The 12324-nt window shown below is 50.9% G+C and overlaps 1 protein-coding gene across 1 annotated transcript in view; it reads right to left on the bottom strand.

The window, feature by feature from the left end:
* ZNF541 (zinc finger protein 541) overlaps positions 1 to 8529 on the bottom strand; it is a 33735-nt gene extending 25206 nt beyond the window's left edge. The window contains exons 1-3 of the mRNA XM_021681205.2: positions 8223 to 8529; positions 4380 to 4623; positions 934 to 2773 (exon numbers count right to left, since the gene is read on the bottom strand). Coding sequence (XP_021536880.1) covers positions 934 to 2773; positions 4380 to 4623; positions 8223 to 8529 — 2391 coding nt within the window. The remainder of the gene's footprint in view (positions 1 to 933; positions 2774 to 4379; positions 4624 to 8222) is intronic.
* Between the last annotated feature and the right edge of the window lie 3795 nt (positions 8530 to 12324).

The following is a 12324-nucleotide window of genomic DNA, read 5'->3' as shown; positions in this document are numbered from 1 at the left end:
CCATCAACTGATGAACAGATTAACAAAATGTGACACTACCATACAGTGGAACATTGCTCAGCCATAAAAAGGAGCAAAGCACTGACAGGCGCCACAATGTGGACGAACCTTGAAAACACCACACTAAGTGTAAGAAGCCAGACTACAGAACGCCACGTGGTGTATGATTTCAATTATATGGAATGTCCAGAAGGGGCAAATCCATCGACACAGAAGGTAGATTCATGGTTGCCGGGGGCCGGGAGGGCTGGAGAGATTGGGGCCGACAACTAAGGGTGTGGGACTTCTTTTTTGGGGTGATGAAAATGTTCTGGCAAAGAGTGGTAACAGATGCACAACCTTGTGACTATACTGAACGCCACTGGAGAGTACACTTTAAAATGGTGAATTAAATGATACGTGCTGTTAAGAAAAAAAAAGAGGCAGCTGTGGGGTGAGGGGAAGGATGCTGGACCTCGGGCCGTGGTAAGGAAGAGCGCCCAGACCCGGTGCCAACCGTAAGGACTGAGCTACTACCACTCAGCAGGTGCCGGCTGGCGAAGGGACCGTGACTCCCACCAGGTGAGAGACGACATCACACGCAGAAATATTTCCGAGGCGAGATCTCTACCTTTATATCCTCTGAAGAATTTAAGGAGGCCAATCCAAAAGGAAGTAAAAGGCAAAAAGCAAGCAAGCTGGAAAAGCTTCGGGGAGAAAACGTCTCTGACAACTCTAAAGACCTCATTCTCAGCTCTTTCGGGGGGTGGGGGTGACAGGAGGAACCACAATCTCTACGAACCTTCCTTCCGGCCTATCTAAACCTGTCCCGGAGGAGCCCCTAAGATGAAACACAATGCCTGCCCAACCAATAAAGGCAGGAGCAAGTCACGAATGAGACTCCGGCCCGGAGCACCAGCAGGTGTTGGGTCTCGTGAGGGAGAGCCCAGGTACCTGGATTCTGTTGAATATGGTCAGCTTGGACTTGGAGTCCTGGGGAGGCTCTGCCGGAGGCCCGGCCGACGAGAAGGAGGCCATGGCTACCTGGCTTGGGGAGGCCGTGCAGCACATATCCATTTTCACCTTCTCCTTCCGGAAGCCCGAGAAGCGCTGGGACCTGAGGTTGCCTGAGAAGAGCCTGTAGCCTCCGCCCCGGGCGCAGGCCTGGCTCTTTTCACCTTTTGTGGCCCCCAATGCTGTGTCATTCTCTGCCTGGGCCTGCTTCCCTGGGAGCTGGGCTCCGAGGGGCTCCTCCCCACCTAACTGGGTCTGCCGTGGGCCCCCGGGGGAGAAGATGTCCCCCAGGTCCAAGGTCCCTTTTGTGGATCTCAGCTGCTTGGCCAGAGAGGAGATGTCTGGATTGCCGGGAGGGTCCAACGATGAGGCCGTGAGGGACGGCGGAGCGGTGGCCGCTTTGGGTCCTCCCTTCGAGTCCCGTCTGGTGCTGGCTGGGGAGGCCTCCCGGGGGAAAGCGGGCGTGATTTTCCTCCTGCAGGCTGGGGACCCCTCTGGCTCTGGGTTTCTGGGGCCAGCATGGAGAGAGTCGACAGGGGGTGCCAGCGGCGGGGGCTGCTGTGGCCATGGCCCCGGCAGTGGCTTCAGGGCGGCCTGCTTGCCCTCAGGCCCGGGGAGCTGGGAGAAGATCCGCTGGGACTTGGCGATCATCTGGAACACCTGCATCTGCTCACGGCTCACCAGAGACTCCTGGGACTTCAGGAAGAGCTGCCGGAAGAGTGGCGTGGCATCCGACGGGAGCCCGCTCGGCTTTTGGGCATCCTGGAGGCCCGGCTCCCCAGGGTTTTGCCATGAGAAAGAGTCGCGGTCAAACTTGCTTTTCTTGGAAACCCAGGAGTCGTCTTCCCCGCCGGCATATCGGGAGTCACCGGAGGCCTCCCCAGGTGCCTTCAGGAGCGTGGCAGGGAAGGGCAACGTGTCCTCCAGACTGGTGGTACCCGAGCTGGGCGGGGGCTCTCCTGCGGGGGACGTGCTGCTGGGCCCCGGGCCTGACTCGCAGCCCTCCTGGGACGGCACTGACGGGGCCTTGTGGACCATGAACATGTTGTTCCCTTTGCTCTTGGGGCAGCTGGGCAGGTTCCGGAGCCACTGGAAGTTGTGGCTGGCTGGCTGGGAACTGGCAGGCACTGTCTGGCCTCGGAACAGAGGCAGGCAGGCAGGCAGGGGGCCACCCTCAGGCCAGCCCTCCAGGGTGGGCGGCAGCGGGAGCACAGGGGGCTCGGACTCGGCTGAGTCGGTGCTGCCGTTCTCCACAGCTCTCGAGTGGACGGCCGTGAACATGGCAGCGGCAGGCTCCTTCCTGGGGGGACGAGGCTCCTCGGGAACGTCCGTGCCCAGGTTTCCGGGGGCCGCCGGGATGCCTGCCGGGGTGCAGGAGGAGGGCCCGGAAGAGGGTGCGCAGGGACAGGCCGCGTTCCTCCCCTCCCCGCCGTCTGAGGGCCCTGCGGCTGCTGGGACGGGGGAAGGAATCTTCTGGTGGACGATGCTGCTCACGATGCAGCGCAGAAGGTCTCGGTTGGGCAAGAGGGAGCCGGGGGACCTCGCTTCCGGGGGCGCCAGGGATCGCGGGCCAGCGGGCGCGGGCTGGCCGGCCGCCTCGTGAGCGTGAGGGGAGTCCCCACAGGCCTCCTCGTCCGGGGGGGCCTCCTTCAGGATGCACAGGCCATGCTGCACCTCGTAGTGGCGGCGCAGGGAGCGGTAGTCACAGTAGCTCTTGCTGCAGCCCTGTTCGATGCACACGAACGGCTTGGTCTTCTGGTGGGTGAGCATGTGCCCGGTCCTGGAGCCACACGGGAGGAGCAAGTCAGCGGGTACCTGGGCCGCTGCTCGCCGCAGGACCCCAAGTGGGTCCCCAAGGGGCAGTGGTGCATCCCTGTCACCAGTCAGAAGCTACACTCGCCCCCCCATGAGCAAAGACCCAAGCGGCCCCTCCGATGGCCAGGGCAACACAAAGGGTTCTCCTCTCCCCAACCTTTCAGCAAACCCCTTATTGGAGGGGGGAAAAAAATCAAAGAAAGGCAGACTGGCGTTCCCCAAAGTGAGTTCCCAAGGAACACCAGTCCTCCAGAGTTGCTCCCTGAGGACATGGGCTCAGCTGGCAAGGAAGTTTTGAAAAAAACACTCTTTGCTCCTTGGAGGTTCAGAGTAGCGAATTTAAGAGCCACACAATACACAGACGTCTCTCTCACCTCCCATGTCTCTCAAACTTACTTGCCCGCAGAACCATCTATTCAAATAGCCCCTTTTAGCATCCCTGAGGACCAACGTTCTGCAGGATACACTCGAGGAGATACTTACTGGATGGAGCACGACCCTTCCCTTAGCCAAAGAGTCTTTGCCTTCCCATAGCACTTCTCTAAGGACACACCTACCTGGAACCTACCCCTGGGGAAAAAAAATTTACAGATGCCCCATCAGTAAAAACTTTCTAGCAAACAGCCAAATGTGCCTCCTGTAATTTCTGCAATTATAAACGAATACGAATATGTACTACGTTTACGTCATACTTCAGCTATGTTAACATATCGTAGGCATAAACAAATGAGTAAATCCCGCTCTAAGGTTCCCAACAGTCCTACCCTGGCCAGTCTGATCCCCATGGCACATGGGGTTATCTCCAGTAAATAATACAGCCCTCCCCCCAAAGCCCTTCTGAGGGGAGCTGCAGAGGACGAGTCGGGAGACCCAGTTTCTAGTTAGGAGCATCATAAAAATGCAAGGTCTTGCCATCTCCCACTGGCAAGTGTCTGGGTTTGAAAAAAAGTCTGCCTTTCCAGCCTCACGAGCAAGAAAAGCTCATCATTTCCCAGATACTGAGAACAAAGGGAATTCTGGCTCCTAACTCTTACAATAGGCTTTATTTTTTTAAATCAAGAGTTTTGTTTTGTTTTTTTTAAAAAAGGAGTTTAAAAAATACGTTAATGCTCCAATGCCAGGCATTTCAGAATCTCTCAGGCCCCCTGAGTTATTCCCACACACACTCCTCATGAGATGCAGATCCGTCCTCCTCGGACACCTGCCGGGGACTCAGAACATTTCTCTATAAAGTTAGCCCAATTCCCTGCATGACAAAATTGCCTTGGGAGTGAGCCCTTGTGTGTCTTGAAACCCTCAAGGGTCCTGCCTGCAATCGAAGCAGCGGTTTCCTCCCTGGTGTGAACGTGGGGGCCGGGCAGAGGGACCTGTCCCCGGCAGAGCGAGCCCCACGGCTCGGAGGGCTGGCAGTGTGAGAAGAACGGAGGGGGCTTCCGCGCACAGCTCACAGCCATCTGGGGAGGAGGGGACCCCTGCCGAGGGCGGGCCTGGTGGCCTGGCAGGGGGTGTGAGGGAGATCCAGGAGCAGCGCGCCCATTCCCCACCAGCCCCCTAACCACACTCGTACATACAGGTGGTCCTGGCGCTTGAAGGCCTTGCTGCAGATCTTGCAGACGTGCTTCCTCTCCTGGCTGTGTGTCAGGTAGTGCTTGCTAAGGGAGCTGGCGCTGCTGAACACCTTCCCACAGAGGCTGCAGTCCAGAAGCGGGTTCTGGGGGGAAGCATGCTGCCGCTTTCCTTTCCTCGCACTCCCACAGGTGGCCCTGCCTCCTTCATCAGCCTCCTTAGGTACCTTGAGGGCGCCAAGCCCCAGGTCTAAACAGAGAGAGAGAGCACAGGTTAGGGCCATGTGGGGACATCAGAGGGCACGGCCGAAGCACTCAGCGGGTCTCAGGGCTACAGCCCGCTGGGGCCGAGGGGCCAGGTCCACGCCCTCCAACTCCAGCGGCTTTGCGCACAGAGAAAAGGGGGAGGGGGAGAAGGGACCCCAGTCAGGCCAGCCCCGTGGGATGGCCCTTGGAGGGACGGTCTGGGACAAGGTGACCACTGTGGGCCAGGCTTTATGGCTAGACCATCCATGGCGCTCTCAGAAGGCCAAGCCAGAAAAATAGAATCCAAGACCTTAGCAAAGAACAAATCCTTCCTTGCAGCCAACTCCACTTCTGGGATGTTAAAGGAATAAATATAGATTTGTACAAAGAGGTAGCTGGTAAAGCGGTTAACAGTAGCACTGCGTTTCCTGTTAGAAACAACCTAGCATCTGACAAAAGGGCATGCAGGGGACCACAGGACGCTTTCAATGGTCTAGGGCACAGCATTTAAGATAAAACCGTGGGAAAATATTTGACGACGTGAACGGATATTCACGCCACGCTACTCAGTGAGAAAACAACAATCTGTTACAAAACAGAAAAAGACAAAACAATTTGAATAGAAAACAAGCTGAGAAAATGGCATAGACGGGGAGGATTATGGGCCACTTCTATTTTCCTCTTCTCGTGTATTTGAATGTGTTTCCGTGTTTTCTGTATCCCTTGGGGTAAAATGATAAAAGGTATGTTACAAACCATTCACCTGGGGACCCGGGGAAGGGACAGGGAATGCTCAGGCGGGAGAGGAGCGGGGTCGTCAAGCATCTCAAGGGCCAGTGTGTGGGGAGGATACCGCCCGCTTCTGTCTTGCTCCAAGGGACAGAGATTAGGTTTGGTTTCATCCGACTAAAGAGAAGCAGATTTCAAATCACTGGACACATAGGGCCCATGGATGCAAGGACACTGCAGGCTCCTGCTGTCCCCAGCGCCTGGAATTCCCTCCGGGCACTCGTGGTCACTCCACAATCATCTGGTGGACAGACCAACTGTGGAAATATTCCTGCTCTTTAGAGTGGTGTTCAAGATGGTTGGGACCACCTCATGAGATGGCAAGTTTAGAAACTGCCACTTCTCTTGGGCGCTGCGGGGGGGCGGGGGGGGGTAGGCAGGAGTGAGCACAGCAGGTGCAGCGTGAGAGACACTGCAGGAAGGAGCCTGGACTGGAGTCTCCCAACTCTGTCCGGCCGTGGGCCGTCTGTCTCTCAATGTGCCTGCTCTCCTCTTCGTGTACGAAATTACTGTGACAAGTGGTCGACTGATCCCAACACTTTAAATGCGGAATAAGAGGACTCCCGTCAGAGAAGTCCTCAGTCCTGCTAAGCTACTTTAAAAATGCTCATTAAAGCAACTATTAAACCAGAAAACAAAACGTTGTTCCAGAAAATTGGCAAGGACACTGAAAATCAGGCAGGGTCACCGGCCAAGGAAGCTGCCGGATCTTCACAGAACGCAGTATTAGGAGAGTGTTATAAAACGGTGTACGTTCTCTGACAGGCAAACCTACTTGGTTTTTTTTTTTTTTTCCTTAAGATTTTATTTATTTATTTGACAGAGAGAGAGACAGCGAGAGAGGGAACACAAGCAGGGGGAGTGGGAGAGGGAGAAGCAGGCTTCCCGCCGAGCAGGGAGCCCGATGCGGGGCTTGATCCCAGGACCCTGGGATCATGACCTGAGCCGAAGGCAGACGCTTAACGACTGAGCCACCCAGGCGCCCCAGGCAAACCTACTTGGAGGAATACGTTCAAAGAACTCATCTGAAAGGAAGCTCGACATGTAAAAAGTTGTTCACAGAAACACGAACACTCTAACGAGCAGGAATATGGTCAAACAGCATGATGGAGGATGGAGTAGTTTATGATGACAAGGGAATACCTCACATAAGAAAGCAAATATGCTCATTTGAAAAACCTCAAACCACATCACACACTTAATGCACCTGTTTTTCTGAGTGCCTTAACTCATGTTTTCCAAAATCTACGTGCAGGAGTCAGGCTGGGGAGTTTTCCTGATGTGACTTTTCTCTGTTTGCTAAGTTTTCTTTAATAACCGTGTATTACTTTCCTAATTAAAATGAATACAAGTGTATGCATTTATATCAGCCTGAACTTAAGTCGGAGAAGTATAAGGAGTTAGAACTTGATAATGTACAGTGGACTCTTTATAAGGTAAAAAAAGAATTCAAGTTTAAAACACACCAGGGAAAGCTGAACTGTAACACATTTTGCAGAGAGGGACACAGACCCCCATGAAAACCTGGCAAAAGCTACCGTTTCTTTGCCCAGCAAAATGCACACATATTTGCACTACCAGCGTTCTTCAGGTGGTTTCTGTGGCCGGGGTTGAGGACCCTAATTCTTGTACCTCCCACAGGCCTGGCCCCATGCCTACAACACTGCACACGTCCCACGATTCTAAGATTTCATATCAGCCATCGTTCCAACATGGTAACAAGGCTGAGCCCTTGTCTACTGCATCTTGTATGGAGAGGGGGCTTCAGGAGTTTCTCATTGTAGCAAGTCTTCAGGACATTTCCTGAGCTGCTTATCCCAACTGACATTAACACCTGCTCTGCAGAGCCATCGTGGACGTGGCCTTCCGTGCAGGTGGTGTGAACATAACTATCAAAGAGCTCTAGCTCAGTTAACCCAACTAAGCAACTTATCCATGAAAAGAGTTAGCAAAAATCGAATTTGGGGCGCCTGGGTGGCTCAGTCGGTTGAGTGTCCAACTCTTGATTTTCACTCGGGTCATGATCTTGGGGTCGTGAAATCGAGCCCTGAGTTGGGCTCTGTGCCCCAGTGGGGAGTCTGCTTGAGATTCTCTCTCTCCCTCTGCCCCTCCCCCCCTCAAATAAATAAATAAATCTTTTAAACAATTTTAAAAATCGGGATTTATCTTGTAGGGGAAGCCTGAAAGCAAACCAAATGGAAATTGCACCAAGGCCTTTAACGATCGCATCAGTCCTCCTTTTGCTCGTCCACTGTTGGAGAGACTTAGAACTGAATTGATGGACGGTCCGGGATGAACCCCACCGATTCTGATGGAAATAAGCACTATCTGTCCTGTGCTCTGCAGTCCATGCAATGCTTTTACATTCCTCTCTTCTCTTGCTTCTTACTGCCGTTACTCTGGGGGGAAGCAGAGTGAGCACTCTCATCCCCCCACTTCACGGATAAAGACAGCGAGGCTGGGGAAAGTTAGCCAACCAAGTGACAGACAGGATCCCAGGTCACTCTGCAAACATGAAAAGGGCCTCTGAGATGTAATCAGTAGGGAAATCTCCTGTGAACTCAAAGGTCTGCCCACACCACACACAAGATCAGGACATCCACAAATGGCCCAGTTTCTCAACATTATTCCTTAGGATCAGTGTTCTGTTTCCTTGACTAGGAAGTTGGAAACAATTCCCAAGTTAAAAAAGAAAGTGTCCCCTGTTCCCTATTCACCTGTGGAAGATAAAAATTTTCCTATCCAATCCCCGAGCCGGCCACAGGAGCTTTCACACAGCCCTCTGGGCCCTCGGACCCAGGTGGACAGCCTCACCTTGTAAGGAAGCCTGGGATTCCGGATCTACGTACTCCTCCAGCAGCTTCACGGAGTCACTGTCCTTCCCTGAGTACAGGGACAGTGTGTCTAAGTTGTCCTCCAGTGCCTCGCTGGCCATGTCGGGCGTTGGGAGGCTGGGGTCTAGGTCCAAACCACTCAGGCCAGCGTAGAGCAGGTCTTGTGTGCTGGGACCCAGATCCCGGTTGAGGGTGTCGCTGCAATTGAGTCCCTGGCTCTCGGAAAATGAAGGGAGATGCATCTCTGGAGGGAGGGCACCCTCATCCCCGAGGCTGTACTGGTCCATGGCTCTCCACTGCCAGGTCTTGGCCAAGAGCTACTCTCCAGACAAGCAAGGCGGTGTAAGGAGTCAGGGAGGAAAAGCTCTTGGTGCTGTCTAATTCCTGAAAATGAATGAGGAGGAATCAAAATTATGAGATGGCAATATGGCGTGGTGGATGGAGCGTGGACTTGGAATTCAAACAGACCTGTGTTTGGGTCTGTTCTCTGCCACTTAACAGCCATGTGAACTTGGGCAAGTCACTTAAGCTCCACGAGCCCGTTTCCTCATCTGTAAACTGGGCATAAAAGTACCTCCATCATAAGGTTGTTGTAAGGAATAAATGAAAGGAATTCCAGCAATGTGGTGGACAGAACTGACCTCTTTCTCCAGCTATAAACACACAGAAATATGACAAAAGATAATTTTTAATACACAGCTGAGCTCAGGAGACAGGCAAAACCCCATGTGCCAGCAACAATGCGAAAACACAAAGGCAACTCCGAGGCGTTGGCTCAAGTCGGCCAGAGGGGAAAGTCAGACTCAGATACTGAGCCTGTTGTCCAACACGGTGGCAACTAGCCATACGGGCCTGTGAAGCACTTGACACATGACCGGCCCAAACTGAGACATGCCATAAGTCTAACCTGCACACTGATTTTGGAAGACTTAGTACCAAAAAAAAAAAAAAAAAAAAGAGTAACTTTAGTATGTTTTTATATTATTACATGTTGAAATGATAATATTTTGGATACAGTGGGTGAAATATGTGATTAAAATGAATTTCATCTTCCTCTTTTTAGTTTTTCAAGGTGGCTCCTAAAAAACTTTAAATTATATATATATGGCTCATATTATATTCCTACCAAAGAGCATTACCGGGCGCCTGGATGGCTCAGTTGGTTAAGCGACTGCCTTCGGCTCAGGTCGTGATCCCAGGGTCCTGGGATTGAGTCCCGCATCGGGCTCCCTGCTCTGCGGGGAGCCTGCTTCTCCCTCTCCCACTCCCCCTGCTTGTGTTCCCTCTCTCGCTGTGTCTCTCTCTGTCAAATAAATAAATAAAATCTTTAAAAAAAAAAAAAAAAAGAGCATTACCCTGGAGGCTGGGACCCAAGGTCATAACAGACCTGGGAGAAAAGGAAACAGGGCCCTGAGCTTGCAGGAAGTGGAGATCTGGGACCTTGGAAGAGCCAGGCCATCCATGGGAAAACTAAACAATCAAAAAGAAAAACTGTGCACACGGGGTGCCCGGGTGGCTCAGCGGGTTAAGTGTCTGCTTTCAGCTCAGGTCATGATCCCAGGGTCCTGGGATCGAGCTCTGTATCAGGCACCCTGCTCAGCGTGGAGTCTGTTTCTCCCTCTCAAATAAATAAAATCTTAGAAAAGAGGAAAAACTCTGCACACAAGCCTAGAGAAGTACCCCAAGAGTTAGGAAGAAAACAGGGCAATGAGGGACAACAAAACCTAGCATGAAAAAAGAGTAAGTCAGCTCAGGGCAAGAACAAACAAACAAGTGAAACTTGCATGAAGACATTTAAATTAAAAGCTCACTTGGAAGGGCTAAGCAGCAGAAGAAACAGTGTTGAAGAGAGAAATAATGAACTGGCAGAGCAATCTGAGGAAATCCCCCCAGAATTCAGCAGAGAGAGAGAAAGGAATGGAAAAAACGAAGCTGAGACAGTACAAATGGAGAAGTAAATGCAAAAGACTAACACCGTCCAATAGGGGTTTCCCCCTAAAAGAGGAAAGAATACAGAAGACACATCTTTTTTTTTTTTTTTTTTTTTTTAAAGATTTTATATTTAAGTAATCTCTGCACCCAGGGTGGGGCTCGAACTCACGACTCCAAGATCAAGAGTCACAGGCTCCACTGACTGAGCCAGCCAGGCGCTCCAGGAGACACAACATCTTCAAGAGATATTGGTGGAGGAATTTCCAGAATTGCAGGGACACCAGGCTTAAAGCTCATAATTCCTGAAGGTACATGGTTAATGACCAAGCACTGCAAGGCAGAGCAGGATGAGTAAAAATGAATTCATTCCTCAACACACAATAGTAGAACTGCTGACCATGAAAGACAGACAGAAAACCCTACAAAAGACCAGAAAGAAGAGGCAAACAGTCTACAAAGGGATGAGGACTAGCTTGATGGCAAACATCTCAGAAGAGCGGAGGCTAGGAGACAAGGAATAACACCGCCAGCAGAAGGGCAAGAGCCGGCACAGAACTCAATGTGCAGGGAAACTAGTATCAAGAGGGTGCAACAAAGACTTTTTCAGACGAGGCATAAGAGGTTGCCCATAAACCTTGGCTCAAAGGCTAATATAGGTTTTGAACCATTTGGAAAAGAAAAGACAATGATTAACTTTGTACTTTACCTATGCTAAAAGAATCCAGGGGTAACTACCGGAAGAAAAGGAATAAACTATGTAACATCTGACCTAGTAGAATTTATCCCGCCCCCAAAAAGAGAAAAAAGACTCAAATGACTCAAATTAGAAATTAAAGCAGAAACAAAACCAGAAAGGATTATAAAAGATAACTATAAACAACTGCATGCTAACAAATTAGGTTAACTTTGAGAAAAATGGACAAATTCATAAAAAGAGACCAATTACCAAACTGACTCAAGAGGAAACAGACTATCTGCATAGCCCTGTGAGAAGGAAAAAGACTGAGTTAGTAACTTTAAAACTTCCCACCCATGCCACCACAGAAACAATGAAAAAATCAACTTTATTGGAACTCTGGAAAATAGTCAAAGGTTTACTGCAAACAAACGACCCTTAGCAAGACAAAGGTGGATGAAACATGGTCCTGTGGCATTTTAACTTACTCCTATCTCATCCCCCAATCCCCCCCCCCCCCCCCCCCCAGCAGTGGTTTTGAAGGCAGAAGCCACGTTCTGGTGTGGGCTCCTAGTGCAGAAGGGAGCAGAGACGATCTTGTTCTCACACAGCTGAGCTTGTCTGTCCTGACCTGTCAGAAGGTTCCTGAGGGGCTAACATGGAGGTCTTGCCTTGATTTTGCCTAACTTGGAACTTTCTCAGCAGAGGACAGTCACGGGGATGGCACTTGTTGAAAACATTAAAGGCAATATTGTACACCCAAAATTAATATAAGCGTATATGAATTATACTTCAACTAAAAACGCTCAAAAATTAAAAAATAAAAGCAATGAAGCAGGGCCAAGAGCAGATATGCCACTGAAAGCCAGGAGGAAGAGGTGAACAGTGAGAGACTTTGAAGCCTAAGGGCTTTGAAAAGCTTCCATGCTGGCAGTTTCTTACAAAGCTAAACACGGTCTCACCATACAATCCAGCCATCACACTCCTTGGTATCTACCCCAGTGAGCCGGAAACGTATGTCAACACAAAACCTGCACACAAATGTTTACAGGAGCTTTATTCATAACTGCAAACAACTAGAAGCAACCAAGATGTCTCTCAATAATAGGAGAATGGATAACCAAACAAAAGTGATCCTGAATGGCACATATGTACAATGGAATGTTATTCAGCAATAAAAAGCAAGGAGCTAGCAGCTTCTGGGTGGCTCAGTTGGTTAAGCATCTGCCTTTGGCTTGGGTCATGATTCTGGGGTCCTGGGATTGAGCCCAGCACTGGGCTCCCTGCTTGGTGGGGAGCCTGCTTCTCTCCCTCTGTCCTTCTCCTCCTCCTCCCCCCAGCTTGTGCTTGCTCTCTGTCTCAAATAAATAAAATCTTTAAAAAAAAAAAAAAAGCAAGGAGCTATCAAGCCACAAAAAGACATGGAGGAACCTTAAATGCATGTTGCTAAGTGAAAAAAGCTGGTCTGAAAAGA

This window comes from Neomonachus schauinslandi, chromosome 16 (genome assembly GCF_002201575.2).
Source record: "Neomonachus schauinslandi chromosome 16, ASM220157v2, whole genome shotgun sequence".
NCBI classification, from domain to species: domain Eukaryota; kingdom Metazoa; phylum Chordata; class Mammalia; order Carnivora; family Phocidae; genus Neomonachus; species Neomonachus schauinslandi.
Note: the sequence above shows the minus strand (reverse complement) of the source record. Positions and strands in the feature narration are given on the sequence as shown.